At 40.1% G+C, this 18,928-nt stretch overlaps 3 protein-coding genes across 3 annotated transcripts in view; 2 read left to right on the forward strand and 1 right to left on the reverse strand.

Annotated features, from left to right (window-relative positions):
- Positions 1 to 10,235, forward strand: LOC109469801 (protein Lines homolog 1-like). Its single transcript, XM_019768472.1, has 7 exons — positions 1 to 137; positions 6,127 to 6,450; positions 6,681 to 6,773; positions 7,291 to 7,456; positions 8,068 to 8,628; positions 8,791 to 8,986; positions 9,199 to 10,235. Exons 1-7 carry the CDS (start codon positions 39 to 41, stop codon positions 9,986 to 9,988), a joined length of 2,229 nt encoding a protein of 742 aa, XP_019624031.1. The 5' UTR covers positions 1 to 38; the 3' UTR covers positions 9,989 to 10,235.
- A 52-nt stretch (positions 10,236 to 10,287) lies between these two features.
- LOC109469800 (cactin-like) lies at positions 10,288 to 17,663 on the reverse strand. The gene is made up of 17 exons (XM_019768470.1): positions 17,445 to 17,663; positions 16,962 to 17,114; positions 16,612 to 16,827; positions 16,175 to 16,364; positions 15,839 to 15,919; positions 15,394 to 15,528; positions 14,921 to 15,064; positions 14,541 to 14,694; positions 14,220 to 14,299; positions 13,620 to 13,799; positions 13,066 to 13,277; positions 12,726 to 12,766; positions 12,270 to 12,418; positions 11,980 to 12,138; positions 11,517 to 11,600; positions 11,226 to 11,339; positions 10,288 to 10,830 (listed from the first exon to the last, which is right to left on the reverse strand). Exons 1-17 carry the CDS (start codon positions 17,522 to 17,524, stop codon positions 10,705 to 10,707), a joined length of 2,298 nt encoding a protein of 765 aa, XP_019624029.1. The 5' UTR covers positions 17,525 to 17,663; the 3' UTR covers positions 10,288 to 10,704.
- A 96-nt stretch (positions 17,664 to 17,759) lies between these two features.
- Positions 17,760 to 18,928, forward strand: part of LOC109469803 — a 2,053-nt gene continuing 884 nt past the window's right edge. Inside the window, exons 1-2 of the mRNA XM_019768474.1 lie at positions 17,760 to 18,022; positions 18,582 to 18,898. Coding sequence (XP_019624033.1) covers positions 18,670 to 18,898 — 229 coding nt within the window. The 5' untranslated portion in view covers positions 17,760 to 18,022; positions 18,582 to 18,669. The remainder of the gene's footprint in view (positions 18,023 to 18,581; positions 18,899 to 18,928) is intronic.

The raw sequence follows: 18,928 nt of genomic DNA on the forward strand, positions 1-18,928 counted from the left end.
CAAAGTACTTGAGGTCAAGTTTTCGCGCGAAGTTTCATATGTTTTGTTTTCGAAAAACATCGACTGCGTTTCCCGGGTCAAGTCACGGTTTGAAAGATTTTATAACGTTTGTCGGAGAAACGATGTCGGTTCGTAAGGTAATGTGTGTTTTTTTTTACTAAGAAACCCGTTGTCATTATTAAACATTATATGAGGTAGGATAAATTTACTGAGTGGGGAGGGGGGTCGTGTGGCGCAGCGGTAGCGCGTTCGGCTCGGGACCTAGAGGTCCCGGGTTCGATCCCCACCCATGTCACCGATCTTGTGCCCTTGGGAAAGGCACTTTACACGACTTTCCTCACTTCACTCAGGTGTAAATGAGTACCTAGCTTCGGTTAGGGACGTCCCTCGGATAGGACGTTAAATGGAGGTCCCGTGTTTGGGGAGAGCCACACCCCACGCACGTTAAAGAACCCACCACACCTTTCGAAAAAGAGTAGGGGCATGCCCCGGTGTGCGATGGTACAAATTCTACAATCCGGAGTCTTGCCAAGAATTGGCATGCCATAATGATCAATATAATAACACTGGTCATCTCAATTTAGGAAATTCACTGGCCATTTGGAATGTCAAGTAAAAATTAACATTTTGCATTCAAGTTTCACATCAGTGCGCAGGTCTTGGTGTAAGGAATATAGTGATATGAAAATTATTGTTCTGCAGTATTCATAACTTTAGATATCATTTATAGAAAATGCAAGCAGACCGGCGGGTTTTTCAGCACCCTGACGGGGCTAGCAGCTACCCCGTCAGGACCAAATCACAGGACCGTCGGTGTAAAGTAAATACCCCGTCGGTGTAAAGTACTCACCCCGTCGGGGTGACACTGTCATAATCACTAAACCCGACGGGGTAATGTCACCCCGTCGGTGTGACAGTTCTGGTCAAAGAGGTGCAAAATCCCAAAACAAAGCGAGGAAAGATGTGAATTGATCAGTCTATACACACCGACAGGGCCAAGTTTACCCCGTCGGGGTGGGATCAGATACCCGTCGGGGTGAGCTCAGACAGTCATCCAATCCAATTGATGTGCAAAATCCACATTATCAGGACAAAGAATAAGTATGGAGAGCACAATCCACACTCTTCAATTTGCCCCTTTCAGCCAACTAAGGGTCACAAAAAAGAAAGATTCCAGAGAGCTTACAAACACATACTCACTATTCCAAGGATGATGTCTAATAGAATTTTACCATCAATATCAATATTGACTGAAGGTCAGGCCATATAAAATAATACTTAAATTTTTTCCTTCTATTTGTAACAATTGAGATGTAGAACACACAGGTCTTGCAAATAAATTGTTCAAGTTCCTCAATTGCTATTACCAGAGACTTGCTATTACACTGGCCACAATATTCAGGGATCGAAATTAACGGCTTCATATGGTCATAATGGTGTCATTTAATGAGCAAAATGCCTTAGCTGGTCAAGAATGGGAGCAATCTCTGACAATTGTCACAAAAGAGTGGAAGGAGGCCCTTTGTTATAATGTCTGTCATTCAAAATACACACTGCAAGCAGTACAAATCAGGACTCACTATTCTTCTCAGATATTTTTAGAGGCATCATGATAAGAAATATGTTGTGAAACTAGGAAGTTGGAATACATTAATTTTGAACCTTGGTACCACCAGGTGCAGAGTATTTTTGTGAGGATGTCATGAATGGTCTAACCAAGGAGCTTTAAAAAGCTTGGTGTGACAATAACTTGCTGAGAAACTTGACATTGTGTGATTTTGTCCCATTGTTCTGCCTTTGGTCAGGTAGACAAGTTAATTGGCTACATTGTTTACTTACTGAGATTTTTTTACAGTGAAAGGAGTTTCATCAACGTTAATGAATGCTCCTTTCAGCCACTTTGTAACTTTGTAGGTACTTTGTAGGTATTTGGCCATTGGTGCCCTGCAAAATAGTCTTACAGTGATTACATCCTACATTCATATTTCCTGGCCTGTTGGAGAAATACTTGTCAATGAATGATGTGTTTTGTTTACTGTACTACGGTCAAAATACTTCATAAATCTGTAAATGGGGAGAGACAACACTTTGGGTGGGTGGGGACATTTTGTAGCATGGTCTGTTCCATCAAGGAGCTCTAGAATAAAATTTTTAAGCTCTTGGTTCCATTTCCCGTAGGTAGGATCTCCAAGCAGATCAAGGCTGTAACCATTGGCCAAAGAAGAGACCATCGGCCACCCAATAATGGTCACCCCGGTGTTTTTGTGGAGTTTCTGTACATGTTTATGTCTGTATAAGTTATTTTATGTGTGTCAGGTGTATATGTTAATTGACCACAGGAAGAATAGCTGCAATATGAATTGTTAAGCTAATTGTGGATCTAAATAAACCAAACCAAACCAAAACCCCTTTGGCCTCGGGCCTTGGCCTTGGGCCTCGGGCAATGTTTACAGCCTTGTCACAGTAGGATCTGCTTGGAGATTATAGGTTGGTGGGTGCGATGTTTAAAAAAAAAGGGATTTTGCCTTTCTCCGATAACTTTCTTTTCTATAGACCCTGGAGTATTTTCTACATTACGTTACCACAGCAATGATATACTAGTATTTCTATACGAAGGTATAAAATCAAATTTAGGAGGGAGGACACTGTCCTTTCAAAAAGTTTGCCTCTGGTGTGACGTTCCAACTTCACCTTGAGGTGTCAATCACCCCCAATTTGCATAATGTGCACTGGCTTGGGTTGGCTCAGGCCTGAGACCTTTGTTTTTGTTCAGAGAACTGTGGTGACTGGAAATGAAGTACTAGCTCCAAGCAGATCCTAGGGTGGCAAAAAGACAGTATGAAATTGGCCTGGCAGTATCCATTGGCCCAATTTTCCTTGGGTTGGAAATAAGAAATAATTAAGGACAGTATCCTGACCAAGAAGGTTTATTGCAAGTCAGATATCCAGTTGTTATTAGATTGTGCCCGCTTTGTTTCAATATGTTGACTCGCCCAGAAACTACAACTTTGAGTGGGTTGATTTTGATTTTAGCAAATTTTCAGGAAAGAAGCAGGAATTTCAGTGGCAAAGCAACAGATTCAATTTAAGTTTACTCAAAAATTGGGAAAAAACAATGTTACGTATTCAATCTTTATAAAGTGGTTAGAACATTCCTTAGAATCTAGCCAACCTGGTTGAAAAAAAATGCCAAACAAATGGAAAAACCTGGAATTTGTTTATATTCAAGCATACATATAAGCCTAAATACTAGACTAAGTATTTACAAGAAGCCTAATATTTACAACTTGAACCTGCTTTCAAAGCAAGGAATTATACAATCCTCTATTTCTGTTCAAGAGCACCCATCCGGTAATTATTCTGCTCCAGCTACAATTGTTATGCGGGTTGTTCTTGACATGCAAATGTCACTGTCCAATTATCAACTTGATACAAATTATCCTATAAGGGATTATCCTATAAGGGAGTATTGTTGAATTACATGCCAAATTCCGTACCCATATCTGGGCAGCTTGTACTGGGTCACCCAGGAAAGGCCTGAAAAGATAGCCCACAAGGCTACAAGGTAGATGTAATTGTTTTCCCAAAAAATTACCTAGTACACATTGACTTTTTGGCCCTTCATCTGGTCAGATTTACTGTAAAGCATTTCTAAATTTCAATGCATGAAAGCATGGAGGTAAAAAATACCTCCATGATGAAAGGGGATAAAGGTCTCAAAATACTGAGTGCATAAACCTTAGTGCACCTGGTAAGATTGGGACTGTGCAGGTATTTCTGATGTCTACATGGCACCTAACATTGAACCTAGCCATATGGGTTAATAGGTACATGTAGTAGTAGGTGCATTTTTGTTTGCTGCATTGACTGTTAGCACCTAATAGTATGAAGTATAAAAAAAAATAATAGCAAGGGTCTCTTGACAGTTTTTATCATGATGCATACTTCTCAAAGTCTGAGTAAGTGCAATTTTTTTCTTCTTTCTCATCTGGTCCAGGTAATGTTTACCGCACCAGTGCAGGTATGCAGTGAAAAACATTTTGAGCCCTGGGGTATTCTGCTAATGATAGATGAGTTTATCCATGGAGTTTGAAAAGTTGTTATCAAAGTTTATTAAATTTTTAGCCATATCCAAACTCTATTCTTAGTCTTAGCCAGGTGAGATACAAAGGAGGTTATAACCTCCTTGCTAGAATTCATCCTATAGTGAGCTAAGTATTGGTGGACAAAGAGTCGATGAAAGACTAGATTTTAGATTTTTAACCTCCTTGTATGGACATACTGGATTGTACACATGTATATGGCACTCATGTGGAGCAGGTTGGCTGGTCAATCACATCCATTCCTGCCATGCTAGATCTCCATGACTCATTTGTATCTTTGAAGACACTTTCATCAATTCATAAGAGAAAATCCTGGAAAATACAGTCTAGAAAAACTGCAGGAATACACACTCAGAACTACAAATAATGAATTGATATAATAAACTTTGCATTAACGGCTATCAACCTAGAAGCAAGTTTAGACCCTGTTCATACCAGACTTATATTTAGCGGTTTCAACCGGTTTTTCAAAAACCGGTTTTTATTTAACCTGGTGTGAACGCAAATTAACCGTTTTTTTAGGGGTTTAAATCCGATTTTGAAAAACCACCTCAGGAGGTGGTTTTTGAGGGGTTTTTGTGGGGTTTTTCCACCGAAAAACCTGGTCTGAACGCTAAGGGTTTATTGAACCGGTTTTTTGCGTCATAATTCCGGGGTCACGGGGTCAGCATCCTGGCCGTGTGCGACCTGCAAGCTTTTTTGAGCGCGTTGTTTTGACCAACTTGAGTTCGTTTCCACTGTTTTTCCACTGTTTTTCTTCATTTTGCGATGGAATCAGCAAACGCAACCTGGTCGGCGAACGGGACGCTCCTGATACTTAGGTTGGAGAGCAGGAGTCCCCAAATTCGAAAAAGCTAGGGGGGGGGGCGAGGGCTCTACCGAAACAAAAATGTTGGAGGAGGCTGATTTCTTGAAGATAAAGGATCAGTGCCGCACTAAGGTAAAAAAAAGCAAACAACCGAAGACGGCATACAAGCAAGAAGGCCAAGGAAAACAATCAGAAGAGCACCGGACAGGATTTTTACAAAACCGGTTATCAAAAGTCTGGTATGAACGCTAAGGGTTTTAGCCGGGTTTTTGAAAAACCGGTTGAAACCGCTAAATATAAGTCTGGTATGAACAGGGTCTTAATGTTAATCTTTTGGGAAATTACTTTCAGTCTGGTCTGAAGGCTTAGGCCATTAGCCCAGCCTGTTCATCCTGACACACCGACGGGGTTGTTCAACACACCGACAGGGCTGTCTAACCCCGTCGGGGTAACCTTTGAGCCCAGACTTCTCATGAATTATCACACAAACTTGCTAATTACACTGGTGTGAAGATGGGAATTCTCATTAATTCAGTGGTTTTCATGGAGTGTTCATGAGGATAATTGGATGCGGTCTGGGAGCGGGGTAGCTGCCCGCCCCGACGGGGTGAAGTTTATTAGGGACGGGGTGGGCTTCTGATCCCGTCGGTGTGTCTTCTACACCGACGGGATTGCAATTTTTAAAGTGAAATATCTTGACAAATATGTACATTTTGACTATCAAAAAAACAACCTGGTACTGAGGATAACATGATCTTTCAAATGGTATGTAAAAGATTACTGTACATGCAGGAATAACAAAGTTGAAAATCAGGGATTTCAACATGGCTGTCTTGAAATTCGGAAAGTGACATTCCAAAATTGATGTGACCAGTGTTTAATGATCGTGGGCATTAAAGGAAAGACAAGACAAGGGGGGCATGCATGAGCGCGTGCTTGACACCCACCTGAATTTCGGCAAAAGCTCGAACGTTGTCATTGCTTTTTAGACTCGAAATTCAAGAAAGGTGTATGTAAGTTTGTTTTAATCACATCTTTACCCCCATTTTCCTCATTCCTTATTTTTTTATCTTCAATGCAACGGGGTTAAACAAAAAGTTTTGGTTAACGTTAATTTTGTTAATGAATTTAAATATTTTGTTGTTTGCTTGAAAAAAGTCTTTTGTTTTAACGTTACACTAAATTTCTGATATTTCTTCTGGCTTCTTATTGCAGAAACTGAAAGGGGAAGACATTGTAGGCAAGCTGGATAATCTCCACTATGACATCATTGCAAACAGATGGGTCCACCTGGATGCCCAAGATGTCAGCCAATCACTGGACTTGCATCAGTCATGTGACTTTGAGCAACCAAACAGCTCAGGAAACAGACTGTTCCTGGCACAGGAAAGAGATGTTTGTCTTGTGAAGTTATCCATCACTACAATTTTGTTTGACAAACTTGGCAGTGGTGGCAAAGATGGAAAGCATGACATCAAGAAGTTACAAGAAATCTGTAGAAGATTGTTACTTCAAAATCACAAGCTCTTTGAATGTCTGGTAAGTATACCATACATTTCAGATGTTGGATCATTTGAATATATCTATATATGCCTGAAATGTCAGCTGATTGCTGCACTTGCACCAGTCGTGATATTTTGAGCAGCCAATAAGTGACTATGGAAAGTTATTTGTTCAAATATAAATACATTGCAAGATATCTATGTTTTTAGTCAGAACATTGACACAGATTTATACATGTATGCAAAAACCAAATATTCTGTTTTTAGGACATACTGCTGGGGTCAGGTGACCAACTGGTAGCATACACAGCATGCAAAACAGCAGCTTCTGTTGTAATCAACTTCCCCACACAGATGCAGGTAAACAAAGTTTCCAAAATAATAGCTCTCAATGGACATTACAATGTATCTGTAACATTATGTGTACATCCCATTGGTGCATGACTAATGCATGTACTCAAGGACCTTAGCTATAAGTATAATCTTTAGCACTTCCATACCAACCAGCAGTTCCTGAAAGGGAAGAAAGTCAGCCACACAGTTTTGTATGAAGAAGACATACAGTCATCTTGTTTATGTAGTACATTGTATGTCCAAGCCTTTGATACAGGTGTAGCAGACTGGAATATACTAAGAGTACCCCAACCAGAATATAACTGACCAGGAGTATATTCCAGCTAGCTACACCTGTGGTTGGTACATAATAGTTTCCTTTCAGTTTGACTGGTCTTGTATGTAATTGTGTTATTTCAGGGAAGATAAATTGTTTGATGTAAGAGCAATAGCTACAAGTGCTTATTTATTATTATTCACAAGTTTTCCTTTTTTATGAGTCATGTTTCTCACAGCTTTCTTTCTTTCTTTCTTTCTTTGGTAGCCTTTCCCCAAGACGTGGCTATCAGGTCTGTTACAGAAGTTTAAACAGTCACCACATTCCAGCAGGGCTGTTTGTACCTTTGACCTCTTTAAACTTGTCATCAGGGCTCACGGCAACTCTTTTCCCAGCATGCCTGAGGAATCAGATAGTCCTGCTGTGCCAAAAGGTGAGGAACAGTTTTAGGTAAAAAATCCACCATGGGGTATCAGAACCTATTTTATTGAAATGATGGCAGCTGAGCAGTTTCAGTGGTGGTATGTCCTCCGCAGATTCCTCTTTGGGCATTAGGTCAGTGTGTAATCTAAGTCTAAGAAAGGGCATATCTCAGGATTATGAAGATTATCACAGCACAGCTGTAGACTGTATGTAAACATACATGTAGCATTACAATGTTGCATTTAACCAACTTGATTTGACAACATTTAAAGACATGATGATAATTGATGGTTTCACATAATCCTTAGATACTCTCTGCCACCTATTAGGCTAGGCTAGGTTACACAGCGACTTCCCCAAAGGGCGCTAGAAGATGAAATTGTCAATGACATACCACCAGTTGTTGACCAGTTCATTTTGATGACATAGGTTGTTCCCGGTTCTAAGAATTTATAGTTGAAATGTCAGCAACTATAAAGCCAATAGATGCATGTGTGCATTATGATCATTATTTGATAATCTTTTGTCATCACTTTAACAAATGTGAAAATAGTTATGGTGACCTACATCATGTATTATACATGTACCTGTAATCAAGATTTTCCTTTATGATCACTGTAGGAGCTGGCATTACTTGCTTGGAAATCTTGGATGACAACTGGGATCAGTTAACTCAACTCTACTTGAAGGATTGCCAGTCATTCTCAGAACAACTGTCAAGTTGTCAGCCATCTACCTCCACTCAAGAAGAAGTTGCATTTCTCTCACTGCTGTCTTTATGGATTGAGTGCTTGAACAGTGAAGTAGGAACTCTAAGCCAGCTGCACAACAGCAATGTCTTGCTAGAGTTAGTTCCAGCTTTGAAATCCACCAAATCTTCTTTGGTTTATGTGAATATTTTGGAGGTCTTTTCGCAGTCTTTGCTGTATGAACAGGAAGAAATTGATGCCAGTTCTGAGACTGTAATTTCAGTCTCTCATGCTTTACTGAAAGCCTTTGATGATGAGATGATAAAGAGAGTACCATGGCAGGACAAACATGTTGGATTTGGTGGAACAGACTTTGTTGAGGGGCAGCTTATCGCAGGACAGAAGCCAGGAGACTGGGTGTTGGTGCGAACACTTGTGCTGGTACTGCTGAAGGCTTGCTCCATAACTACTATCAGTGGATTGTCTGGGCAAGGTAATTCATTCTACTTATTATCTTTTAGTTTTCCATGTATGATAAAACTTTTGAGATCATAATGTTTTCCCTAGTTTCATAACATCTTTCTCCATTTGAAACTCTGAACTGGTCCCTAACTGATAATACATGTAACGTTACATACTCTTGTTCCAATTGCAGAAGAGACCCTGTCTATTGTCACCATCCTGCAGAGATTGTCGTCCTTCGTGTGTAAGAAGTTAGCTATCACAAGTGACAGACATGGTGCTACTGTACCACAGTCTGGGCCCTGGTTGTTTGAGCTGTTCTCTGACCAGGATGACTGCATGATAGAAGCCATGCTGTCTCTACTGAACATAAACACAGCAGTTAGCAGGTATGTTCTGATGACCTGTTTTGGAAACAAAATAATCTGTAGCTGTGTTATGGTCTGGGTGTAATTTTGATCCACTCCTAGTACCCAAACACTGTACCAGAAGGAAAACTCACCTGATAATGTAAATCCATTTAAGTTTGAGTTGGCAAGAAGTAACTGTTTTTTTTTACTCTTCTTTTACTACATCCATAATATGATTGTTCTTTTTGCAGGTATGCTACAGACAGTCTACACGCCGATGTCATCACATCGTTGAACCCTCACTGTGTCTTCCTGCAGTTCTTGGAGACCACCACCTGGGACCACTCCATCCTCCTGGACCTCCTCATCTCCATGGAGACCAGCTTCCTCGCATACATTACCAAATACCTCCATCTTGTCATCACAGAATGGCAAGTGTTCCACCAGACAAACCAGCTCCACTATCAAACAATGGTGGATACCTGTGTGTCATCTGATAGTGGGGAGGGTGTGATTACTTCTAACAAACCAGGTTCAGTTCAAAATGGAGAGAAGAAATGGGAAAGCCCTCCCCACCCACAACCAGATCATGGGCAGCTACTACAGATAACAGACACACAGCAGTCTGATAAAACCTGCAGTACAGAAAAACAGACAGATGATATTGAAGTTGAAGGAGTCTGTGCACTTGAGGTTGGGACAATGTCTGAATTTGACAGTTTTGACATGGATACTACTGGGCAACAGCTTCACACACTTGACACAGATGCTCTCCAGTCTAAAAATCCTCAGGGTCAAGATATTAAACATGACGACCTGTCAGTTGAGGGGGAGAAAGATGAGTCTTTCAGTCAGTCATCTGATAATGACAGCTCGAGTGACGATGGCGAGGAAGAGTCCACCTTGGATAAAACCATGGGGGTGTTGATCAGGTTGAGACTAGCCGTAGAGAGACTGAGTGAGAAGAATTTGTTCCCATATAATGTTAGCCCCCTTCTCAGACTGCTGACCATGGTTGAAGCTAAATATGAAGAAGACTGAAAAGAAACTGTATGTATCTGAAATGACTTTATTATGTGACAAATAAGAGGGTACATTTTTTGTATCACAGCTGTTAGAAAACAAAATACATGTACAATGGCATAGTAGTGTGTCTGTCTCTACAAGCATTGTGTTTCAATGTTTACATTCTTTCCTGTAGTATACAGCATTTAGGCCAATAAGTACTAGTAGACCAGTGGGCATATGGTGACAGAACTGGATGTAATTCTCATTGCCTGTTTTATTATTTTTTTTAGCCCATCTGGGCAAGAACATGCAATAAAGATTCATATCATATCATTATAGCTACTGGTAAATACACACAAATTAATAGCAAACCAGAAACCTTGTTTTATTATCTGTCACAGCTTTACAAATATATGAGAATTTGTCATTTTGCAGGTAGGACACCATCCTTTGCACCTGAACACGTGGCTGATTACATAGTACATAGCACAACAGAAAAGGTTACCAACTGATTTGACAAAATAGTACGAGCATTTACATATTCTTAAGAGCATTTTCAAGTGATAAATGGTCAAAATTGTCATCTTTGAGACAGGATTTACCTATCTTAAGAAATGCTATCCTATAGTGTTTTAGTTTGTTGACTATTTTACATATGGGTACCAGTCCACAGCCCTACTGCTCCATAATAAAAGATTATGAAGGCCATCCAATCATGAATCAGTGCAGCAGTGATGTCACTTGTCTGCCTATCTCCTGTATCTGTATCTCTTGAAGTGGAACCACAGTTGGAAGATCCCGTTGCTGAACTGGCAGCGGAAGCCGTGTCTGTGCGAGTACTCCCACTCTCGGTTCACAATCCTGAAGGCAATGTCCTGCACAAAACATGAAGTATCTCTGTGTTAGCATCACAATACAAAGGAATAGTAAGTTAGTGGTTAGGGTTGTTAACTTAGAATCTAAACGTTCTGAGTTAGAATCCCTAGCAGGTCCCACTGTTGAACCCTTGGAATGGCAATGTCATCACTTAACTAAGGTGAAAATGAGTACATAACTTCAATTAGGGATATATGTAGTTTCAGATAGGACATAGAGCAGAGGTCTTGTGTCTGATTAGAGCCATACCTCATGCACATTAAGGAACCCACCAAACTTATCAACCGAGTGGCTCAAACTTACCCAGTTTGTACAATATGTACTTAACATGCAAAACTGGTGTGTTTTGCATAAGGTGGTTTACCAGTCATGCAATACAAACAAACAAACATACCTCATATGGAGGCCCTGCATGGAACCTGAGAGAGGCAAAGTCCTTCTTGCCTTCCTCTGGAGTCAGTGTGTACTCTGGTGTCTGAGTCTTGTCTATCAGGTCAGGGTAGAAGATCTAAAAAGCACAGAGTCCAGCATTAACAGAAATGTGCTTCATAGTCTTTCAACAGAATAACATATATACAATGTATTAGCAAAACGTATGGCTATGTAGACACATCCATCCTTTGAACTGATATTTTTTATACCTCTGTAATACTTCCAAAATAATACAGCTATGTACAAAACTTACATTGAACTTGTATCCTTGCACAATCTTTGGAGGTGGGTTGTCAAAGTCGTAATGTGTCTGGTTATACTTGTTCCACTCAAAACCCTGAAATAAAGAAGAACAAAGCATGAGAAATGCTAGGCACACACGAACAACAGTAACAACAACATTAAATCCAACCAGGAAAGATTATGGGAAATTACATCAATTTGTACACACAAAAGCTATGTTTCTGAAAAAAAAGAAGTTTTTCTGTTGTACAAATTGTGGTAAAACCTGAATATTCCTGAAGAATACCAGAGGATCAGTAAAAAATTGTTCAGTTAAATCTTTTCATTGGAAATTTGATAAACCATTGCCATAACTGTATATATGTATATAACATAATATTGGTCCACATTTTCCTTTGAAAAACAGCTTAACATCAAACCTGCAACATCAAAACATATAGTAACCTCCTTTAACACAGGAAACAGCTACGTACCGTGTGAACCCTGTTGAAGAAGCGTGGTTTACGTGGTCGGTACTTGTCGGACCACAGGTAGACCTTCTGTTGAAGCGGTACCTCCACACTGAAGGTGGCCTCGTCACTGGTCATCCCTTCCCTCGCTTTCTTCATCAACTGGTCATCCTCTGTCTCCTCCTGTCACGATTGACAAGTCCAAAGTGGAACGTAATGTGAGTGAATGAATAATGGTAGAAAGAAATGATTGAACTCTAGCTACAGGACTTCCACAATACAAACATACAGCTTCTTCCCCAGTTTGTTCTCACCTCTGCTGTGCCGCTGGCAGCCACCTTCCTTCTGGCAATCTCCAGTCTTCTCAGGTCATCTGCAGGGTCGAACACTAAACAGTCTGGGGGCAGGTCCCGAGTTCTCAAGCGCTTGGGACTGTATCTCCCTGCATTGTAGTCATCATAACCTGGACAGGTGGGGAGGTAAATCAACATTCTTAACAAAGTCTGCAACAAAAATGCCTCTGTACTCCAAAACTGGCTGCTAGATGCCCCAAATATATACACGTACCACTTTTTTTCCTAGCCAAAAGTACATAAAAAGGTTCAAGATAGCACCATATAAAGTCAGCAATCACATTTTTAATTAGGCTGTAAGAATTTACTTGGGTATACATGTACATGTACAACTACAGTTTGTAATGGGTGTAGTCATGTTGGAGTTGGACAGAAACAAAACTGTGGGATAGAAGTTGCTGTTATGAGTTCTCTTACTTTGTTCCATAAGATCTTCTTCAGTCAGCACTGCATCAGACCTGAGAAAAAGAAAAGAATGTTGGAAATTCTAATGGATAAAGAGAGAACCTGGAAAATGTAATGGTGTGTTATCGACATTCAAGACACGTTAATAATTGGTGTATTGATATCATGAGTAGGCTTCACACTAGACAAACATATGTCCACATCTGAAGGACTAATGCAACCCATCACACTCAGTGCCCAAGCAGGGTTAGAACCAAGGAATTTGATCCATGCCATTGCTTGTGCCAAAGGGGCACAACCCATAGAAATTGTACGAGAATGCACTATAGGATCTACAAAGACTGGTACCCACTCCTTGGTTTCTTCTTCAGTTTTCCCCTCTTCCTTTTCTTCTGTATCTCCATCTGGTGCAGAACTTGGTCCAGGCTGAGGTTCTGGTTCCTGTTCTGGTTGGGAGGATGTCACATCTCCTGATGTTCCAGCCTCCATCTCCTCCTCCTCCTCCTCTGAATCTTCCTCTTGTTTCACAGTGATGGGGAACAGTGGCTGGCTTTCAACTCCTTGCTGTGTGGACAACAAAAACAAACCAAAAAATACTGAGCAATCTTGTCTTTCTCAAAATCTGCTTTCATTCTACATATAATTTCTCTTTTGTAGTTAGAATTGTTCAACATACTTGCAATTTGATATACATTGTATAGGAAATGACTTCTTTGAACAGTGAGATGATAAAGCCCAAATGTTACATGCTAGTTTATTGCCTTATATAAATATATGAAACATAAAAAGGAATTTTAGAAACCCCTTATATGTCTAGTTCAGGTGGATTTTGGACTGATTTGATAAACATTGCAAAACATATGTTAAAGAAAAAACACAGACATTTTTCCAGGAGTAATGTGTTACCTCCTGTTTGAGTTGGAAGAGTTTTCTGCGCAGTGTTTCCTGGTGTCTGTCCCTGAGCCTGGCCCTGGCCATGTGTGCCTTGAGCTGCTGTAGGAGTGACTCCCAGTACCCAATGTCCACTGCATCTCCAGACTTGATTCTCTTCATAATCTGTTGTTGAAGGGCCACAAGCTGACCGAACTGGGGGAGGGGATAAGAAATCATGAAGAAAAGACAATGGTCTCATAGCCTTTTTGATTGTAGGTTAAGTGTGTCTTAGGCATGTTAATGGAGGGCTAAGTCCATCTCTCTCCTTCAACCGTCTTTCACCATGGAGCAAGTCTTCCCATATGAGACATAGTCCTTGGCATGCTGCTGAATGCATTTTCGCTACAAAAAAATGTTGAGGAAAATAGATTTTTGCGACCTAACAAAGGATGAGTTGTTTCCAATATTCAATTGAGCAAAATCTGTCAAAAAGGCCTTAAACCTTAAACTTACTGTCATAAAACCCATCAAACTTATCTGACTACTGGCAAACAAAGAAGCAGCAGTTTGCATGCTACTTGTATTGTTACAACTGTATGGTAAATTTTGTATGCTAGGGCCCATCAAACTTACAGTTTTTCCATGGAAGATGTTGACAACATCTGTGGTGACAGAGACGTTGATACCTTCTCTTCTGTCCACTCCAGATTCACCTGGAATGCAACAAACAACACAGTCATACAAATACCAACTAATGTTTTGGAAATTTGCAATAAATGATGGCTTTATAGACTAATCATCTTTAAATATGTATGTAGCAAATACTTCACAAAATGCAAGATTTCAAATTTAAAATACTCTGACTTAATCATATATTATCATTCTTTGTTCTAAAATATGCTGTACTCTATCAGTTACATAGAAGTGAGACCTAAAAATCAACACAGTACATACCTCTTTGCGTTTGCTCCAGCTTCTTGAGTTTGTTGAGTTCATCTTCAGCAATAACAGTCATGTCCTTCCAGAAGTCTGCGTTCTTCCCCTGCTCCAGTTCCATGTACACTTTGATGTCTTCTACTAAGTCCTCCAGGTCTGTCATGGTCAGGCCCTGAAAATGTAACATTTACAAACGTTTTATTTGGGCTAATCCAGCGAAAGAAAATTCCTGTCTACAAGCATGCCTCATGTACACACTGGCTTCTTTTACCAGCATCCTGATCCACAAAATGACTGACCAATGATGCACACAGTATGTGTCTATGCTAACCATGAAATTGTCTCTTACTGACTACACATCTATGATACTGCCATTAAGACTGTAACAGTAGACTCACAGTAAGGAATGTATACGGCTCATGCATCTCCACAGCAATGTCATCATCCTCTGCACTGATGTACTTGGCCAGTAAGTCAATGGGCTTGGCTCGGCCATCTTGGATTCTGATCTTGGACCTCAGCTTGGCTTGGTGCAGATGGAACTGTGGAAAAGGATACAGACATTCAAACTTGGTCTTAACAACCACTTAAGAGACTGAGGAAAACTGGTTGGTGACTGGGGGGTTGCTCCAGACAAGAGGGTCTTAACTATGCAAAATTGCATCAACATTAGAATACCTACTTTAGCCAAAACCTTTAGCTTCTGTAAATGATCAGTTGCACGGTTTCAAATTATTGGTGTCTCCACAGACCACATAAAACAAACAAAATCTGATGACCACTCTTTACTATTCAGTCTTACTTACCAGTCTTTACTATTACGTCTCCCTTCACCCTAGCAGCTGTAACAGAACAATGGTACAAGTCTTACATTGTCCTCCTGCTGTTCCCACTCCTTGTAGTACTCTGCCTCCTTCGCTCTCTGCATGGCTTCCATCTCCTCCTCCCTCTGCTGTCTCTCTCGCTCCCTCTCTAGTCGGGCCTGCTTCACTTTCACCAACTCATTCTGCATCAACATGTTGCAAGTTTACATGTTTCCATTTTAATCTCCTATCATGCGACATGTTACTACTAATAGTAGTACTATTATCTTGCTAATTCAAACACAATAACCATAGAAACTTGACGCCAAAAAAACAGTTACTCAAGCAACTGGATATGATTTTGAGTTGCTTGAGTAACTGTTTTTTGGCGTATCGTATTACCTGGATGTCTAACCTTCATCGACGCATAGAACTTGATTTTGGAAGATCGTATATCTCCATCACTACATTATCAATTGTATTGAATTATTAGTTCTCAACAGAGTTACATACCTTCATTTCAAGTTGCTTCCTTTTCTGTATCCTTTCTTGCTCTTCCTTTAATAAGTGTGCTGTGCCTTCCTTCTCATGTTTCTGTAGTGAGAAATAATAAACATTTAGGCACTGGACATTGACGCAAACCTTCTCTCTTCCTTTTTATACACTGCTCAGCTCCTACTCAGTCACTGACTATCTAAGTTAAAACCATAGTACACATGTAATAGTCTCAAAATCATGGCATCCATGTGAAAAATATCCCCAGTCTCAGTAAGTATGGCAGTTTATCAGTTATGTGAACCAACAAAAGAAAACTATCTCATTAGACCAACAGCAGAGCAGAGTGCATACCTTGGACCACACAAATGTGTCCAGTAGATTGGCATCCCCAAACGGGTTGTCAGTGTTGGTGTATCCCATGTACTCCTGGTCCCATCCCATATTCTCACGAGCCTTTCTCGCCTTTGCTTCCTTCTTGGCCATTCGCCTGGCTCTCTTCTCTTCTGGGGTCTCATACAACTTCATCAGCTCCTTCTGCTTTCTGTTAGAACATAGAAATTACACGTATATCATTGACAAAAGGCACTGCAAAATAGGTTGTACATGTACAATGCTGCGATGTTCTGTCTTTCTTCAACAGCATTTCTTCACAGCAACTGTCATATTATTTTTTTTAATTCTTGCTCTTCAACAAGAGTGGAATTTTTGCCATAAGGCCTAGTTGGATCCTACATCTATACTAGGCTAAAATAGGGCCTTAACCATTTAATGCATACTCGTGAGCTTACTTCTTCTCCTCTTTTGTTTTCTCTTTGTCCTGCTGCATCTCTCTCCTCCTCCTCTCTATCCGTGCGTCTGCTGAGGAGGAGTCTGAGTCACTTCCTGACTCCTCTGATGAACCTCCAGACGGACTGGACCTGCGACCTCGGCTGTCTGATCTTGACCTTGATTTTCTTTTGTGTTTCTTCTTTGTGGCATCCTTGGATCTGGACCTTGATCTTCCCCTAGAATTGTGAAAAAAAGTATGAATGTAGTTTGAATCTACTCAGATCCTTTGCATGAAACACCAAGACACCATTGTTTTGGCACACAAATTATATATGATATAAGTATTATATCAACAGAAAACAGAACTTACCGACGTTTCGATCCACTTTTATCTCGGGATCTGTCCTCCCTTGATCTGGATCGCCTCTGTCTTCTGTCTTCGCTGGGTGAAGGAGATCGTGATCTGGATCGATGTCTGTCCTTCTTTTTTCCTTTACGTTCAATAGATCGAGATCGTGATCGTCTGTGAAGAGACAAAATTAACAGAACATTAACATTATTACCATAATTCATAACAGAATGTTAGCTGTAGTATGTATGTTAGTTTTTGTCAGGGAATGTTTTGTTTGGGGTGGGAGGGGGGCACACATGTGACTGTTAATATATTCATAATACTGTCCTACGCAGAAGCTAAGTCATACATTTCAGAGGGAACAGTGCTGGCATAATGTTAAAGATGATGAAAAACTATGAAGTGTGGGTTATTCTATGTATAATATTCTATACGAAAGACGCACGTTTATAAAGCGAAGACTACAGCCGATTGACGTGATTTCAACGTTTATATCCATACCTTCTTTCCTCTTTCCTGCTTCTATCTCTTGATCTTGAACGCGATCGATGCTTGTTTGTCTTCTTCTCTGCTTTCCCCATCTCCTCCTATACGCGCAGCCTCTTTTTATATCGAATTTCTGCTTAAAATAGTGAGAAAAGGCAAAGAAAATCCGTCAAAATCGCAGAAACTTTTACAAGCGCGCCGCCATATTGGATGTACCTAACGCGCATGCTCAAGATTCTTAATATCAGGAATGGTTGAAAAAACACACCACAGAAAATTTCTTTAAGAAGACACAAAACTCGTATCAAAACCTCTCAATTTCTAAAGGATGGGTCCAGTGTAATCATTTTTATTTGTGAATAGTTCAAATATTTGAAATGTTTTATATATTGAGCAGTTTCCATGAGTTTCTGTCCATTTTTCTAACCACAATTAACCTAAATCATTCCTCCTTCTAACGTCACCAGCCTGAAAAGTTGACTTGTCGTTGGAAACAGAACTAGAATTTTTTTCAGTCACAACTTTTACAAAATAAGACCATGATAAGACGTCCCATTTTTGAACCAGAAACTGGATATACCTTCGAGATAGAAGTGAGTATCTGTTTTACATCGTCTTGCTGATAAAAACGTGCAGAAACTGGGAAAGAAGGTGCAGCTGGATAAAAGACGACGATTCGATCTGAGAAGCAACAGTTCGGTTGGTCAACAGCTTAGAAACTGCTTGAAAAATTTGACAAAACGTTGAGTTTCAGTTTATTCATCACAGATGATGGGTAGGTATTTCATTATTTTCAAAACTCTATGTACTGTAATTCTAGTAAGCTTTAGCTCAGAATGTTTTGTTGCTTTACTTTGAATTTGTTGACATTCGAATAGATCTAGATAATATAATATGGTGGTTGTTTTCAAAATTTAATACCTTTGTGATACTGATTGTGGACGCACAATGGAGTAGACTGAGTCCTTTTAGTTTTATTGTATTGTTGTGTTTTTCCTGTACTTATGGAAGGAAATTATCAAGAAATATTGGTAACAAATTTGTCCAAAATTAATGGGACCAATATAATGAATATTTATAGACAATTCAATCACAAGAAGTTTGATAACATGCATAGTTACAATAACATACATTTTCCCCTTATGTATACAGAACAGAGGTAAAGACACAGTCTTCTTTCTTTTACAAGCAAGATCGAGGAATTTCAACTGCAGATAAATTTAACTTTTAAAGGACAAAAATGGAAAAAATGGAAGACAGCATGCCAAAAGTGGATCTGTCAAGATTTGGTGTGGATCTAACAGATCCCGCATCTGTGATGACTCTGTTGGAGTCAACAGAACTTACGGAGGATGAGATGGAATTCCTGCTATCAGAAGCCATCAGAATCAACAAGGATCTGAAGGAACAGTTGAGTAGAGAAGAGGATCCCGAGGCGGGTGGGGAGGGGGGGAGAAGTACAGGTGAAGGTGACGGGGATTCTGACTACAGTAGCAGGG

The sequence above is a fragment of the Branchiostoma belcheri genome, unplaced genomic scaffold (genome assembly GCF_001625305.1).
Source record: "Branchiostoma belcheri isolate BF01 breed outbred unplaced genomic scaffold, Haploidv18h27 scaffold21, whole genome shotgun sequence".
Taxonomy (NCBI): Eukaryota; Metazoa; Chordata; class Leptocardii; order Amphioxiformes; family Branchiostomatidae; genus Branchiostoma; species Branchiostoma belcheri.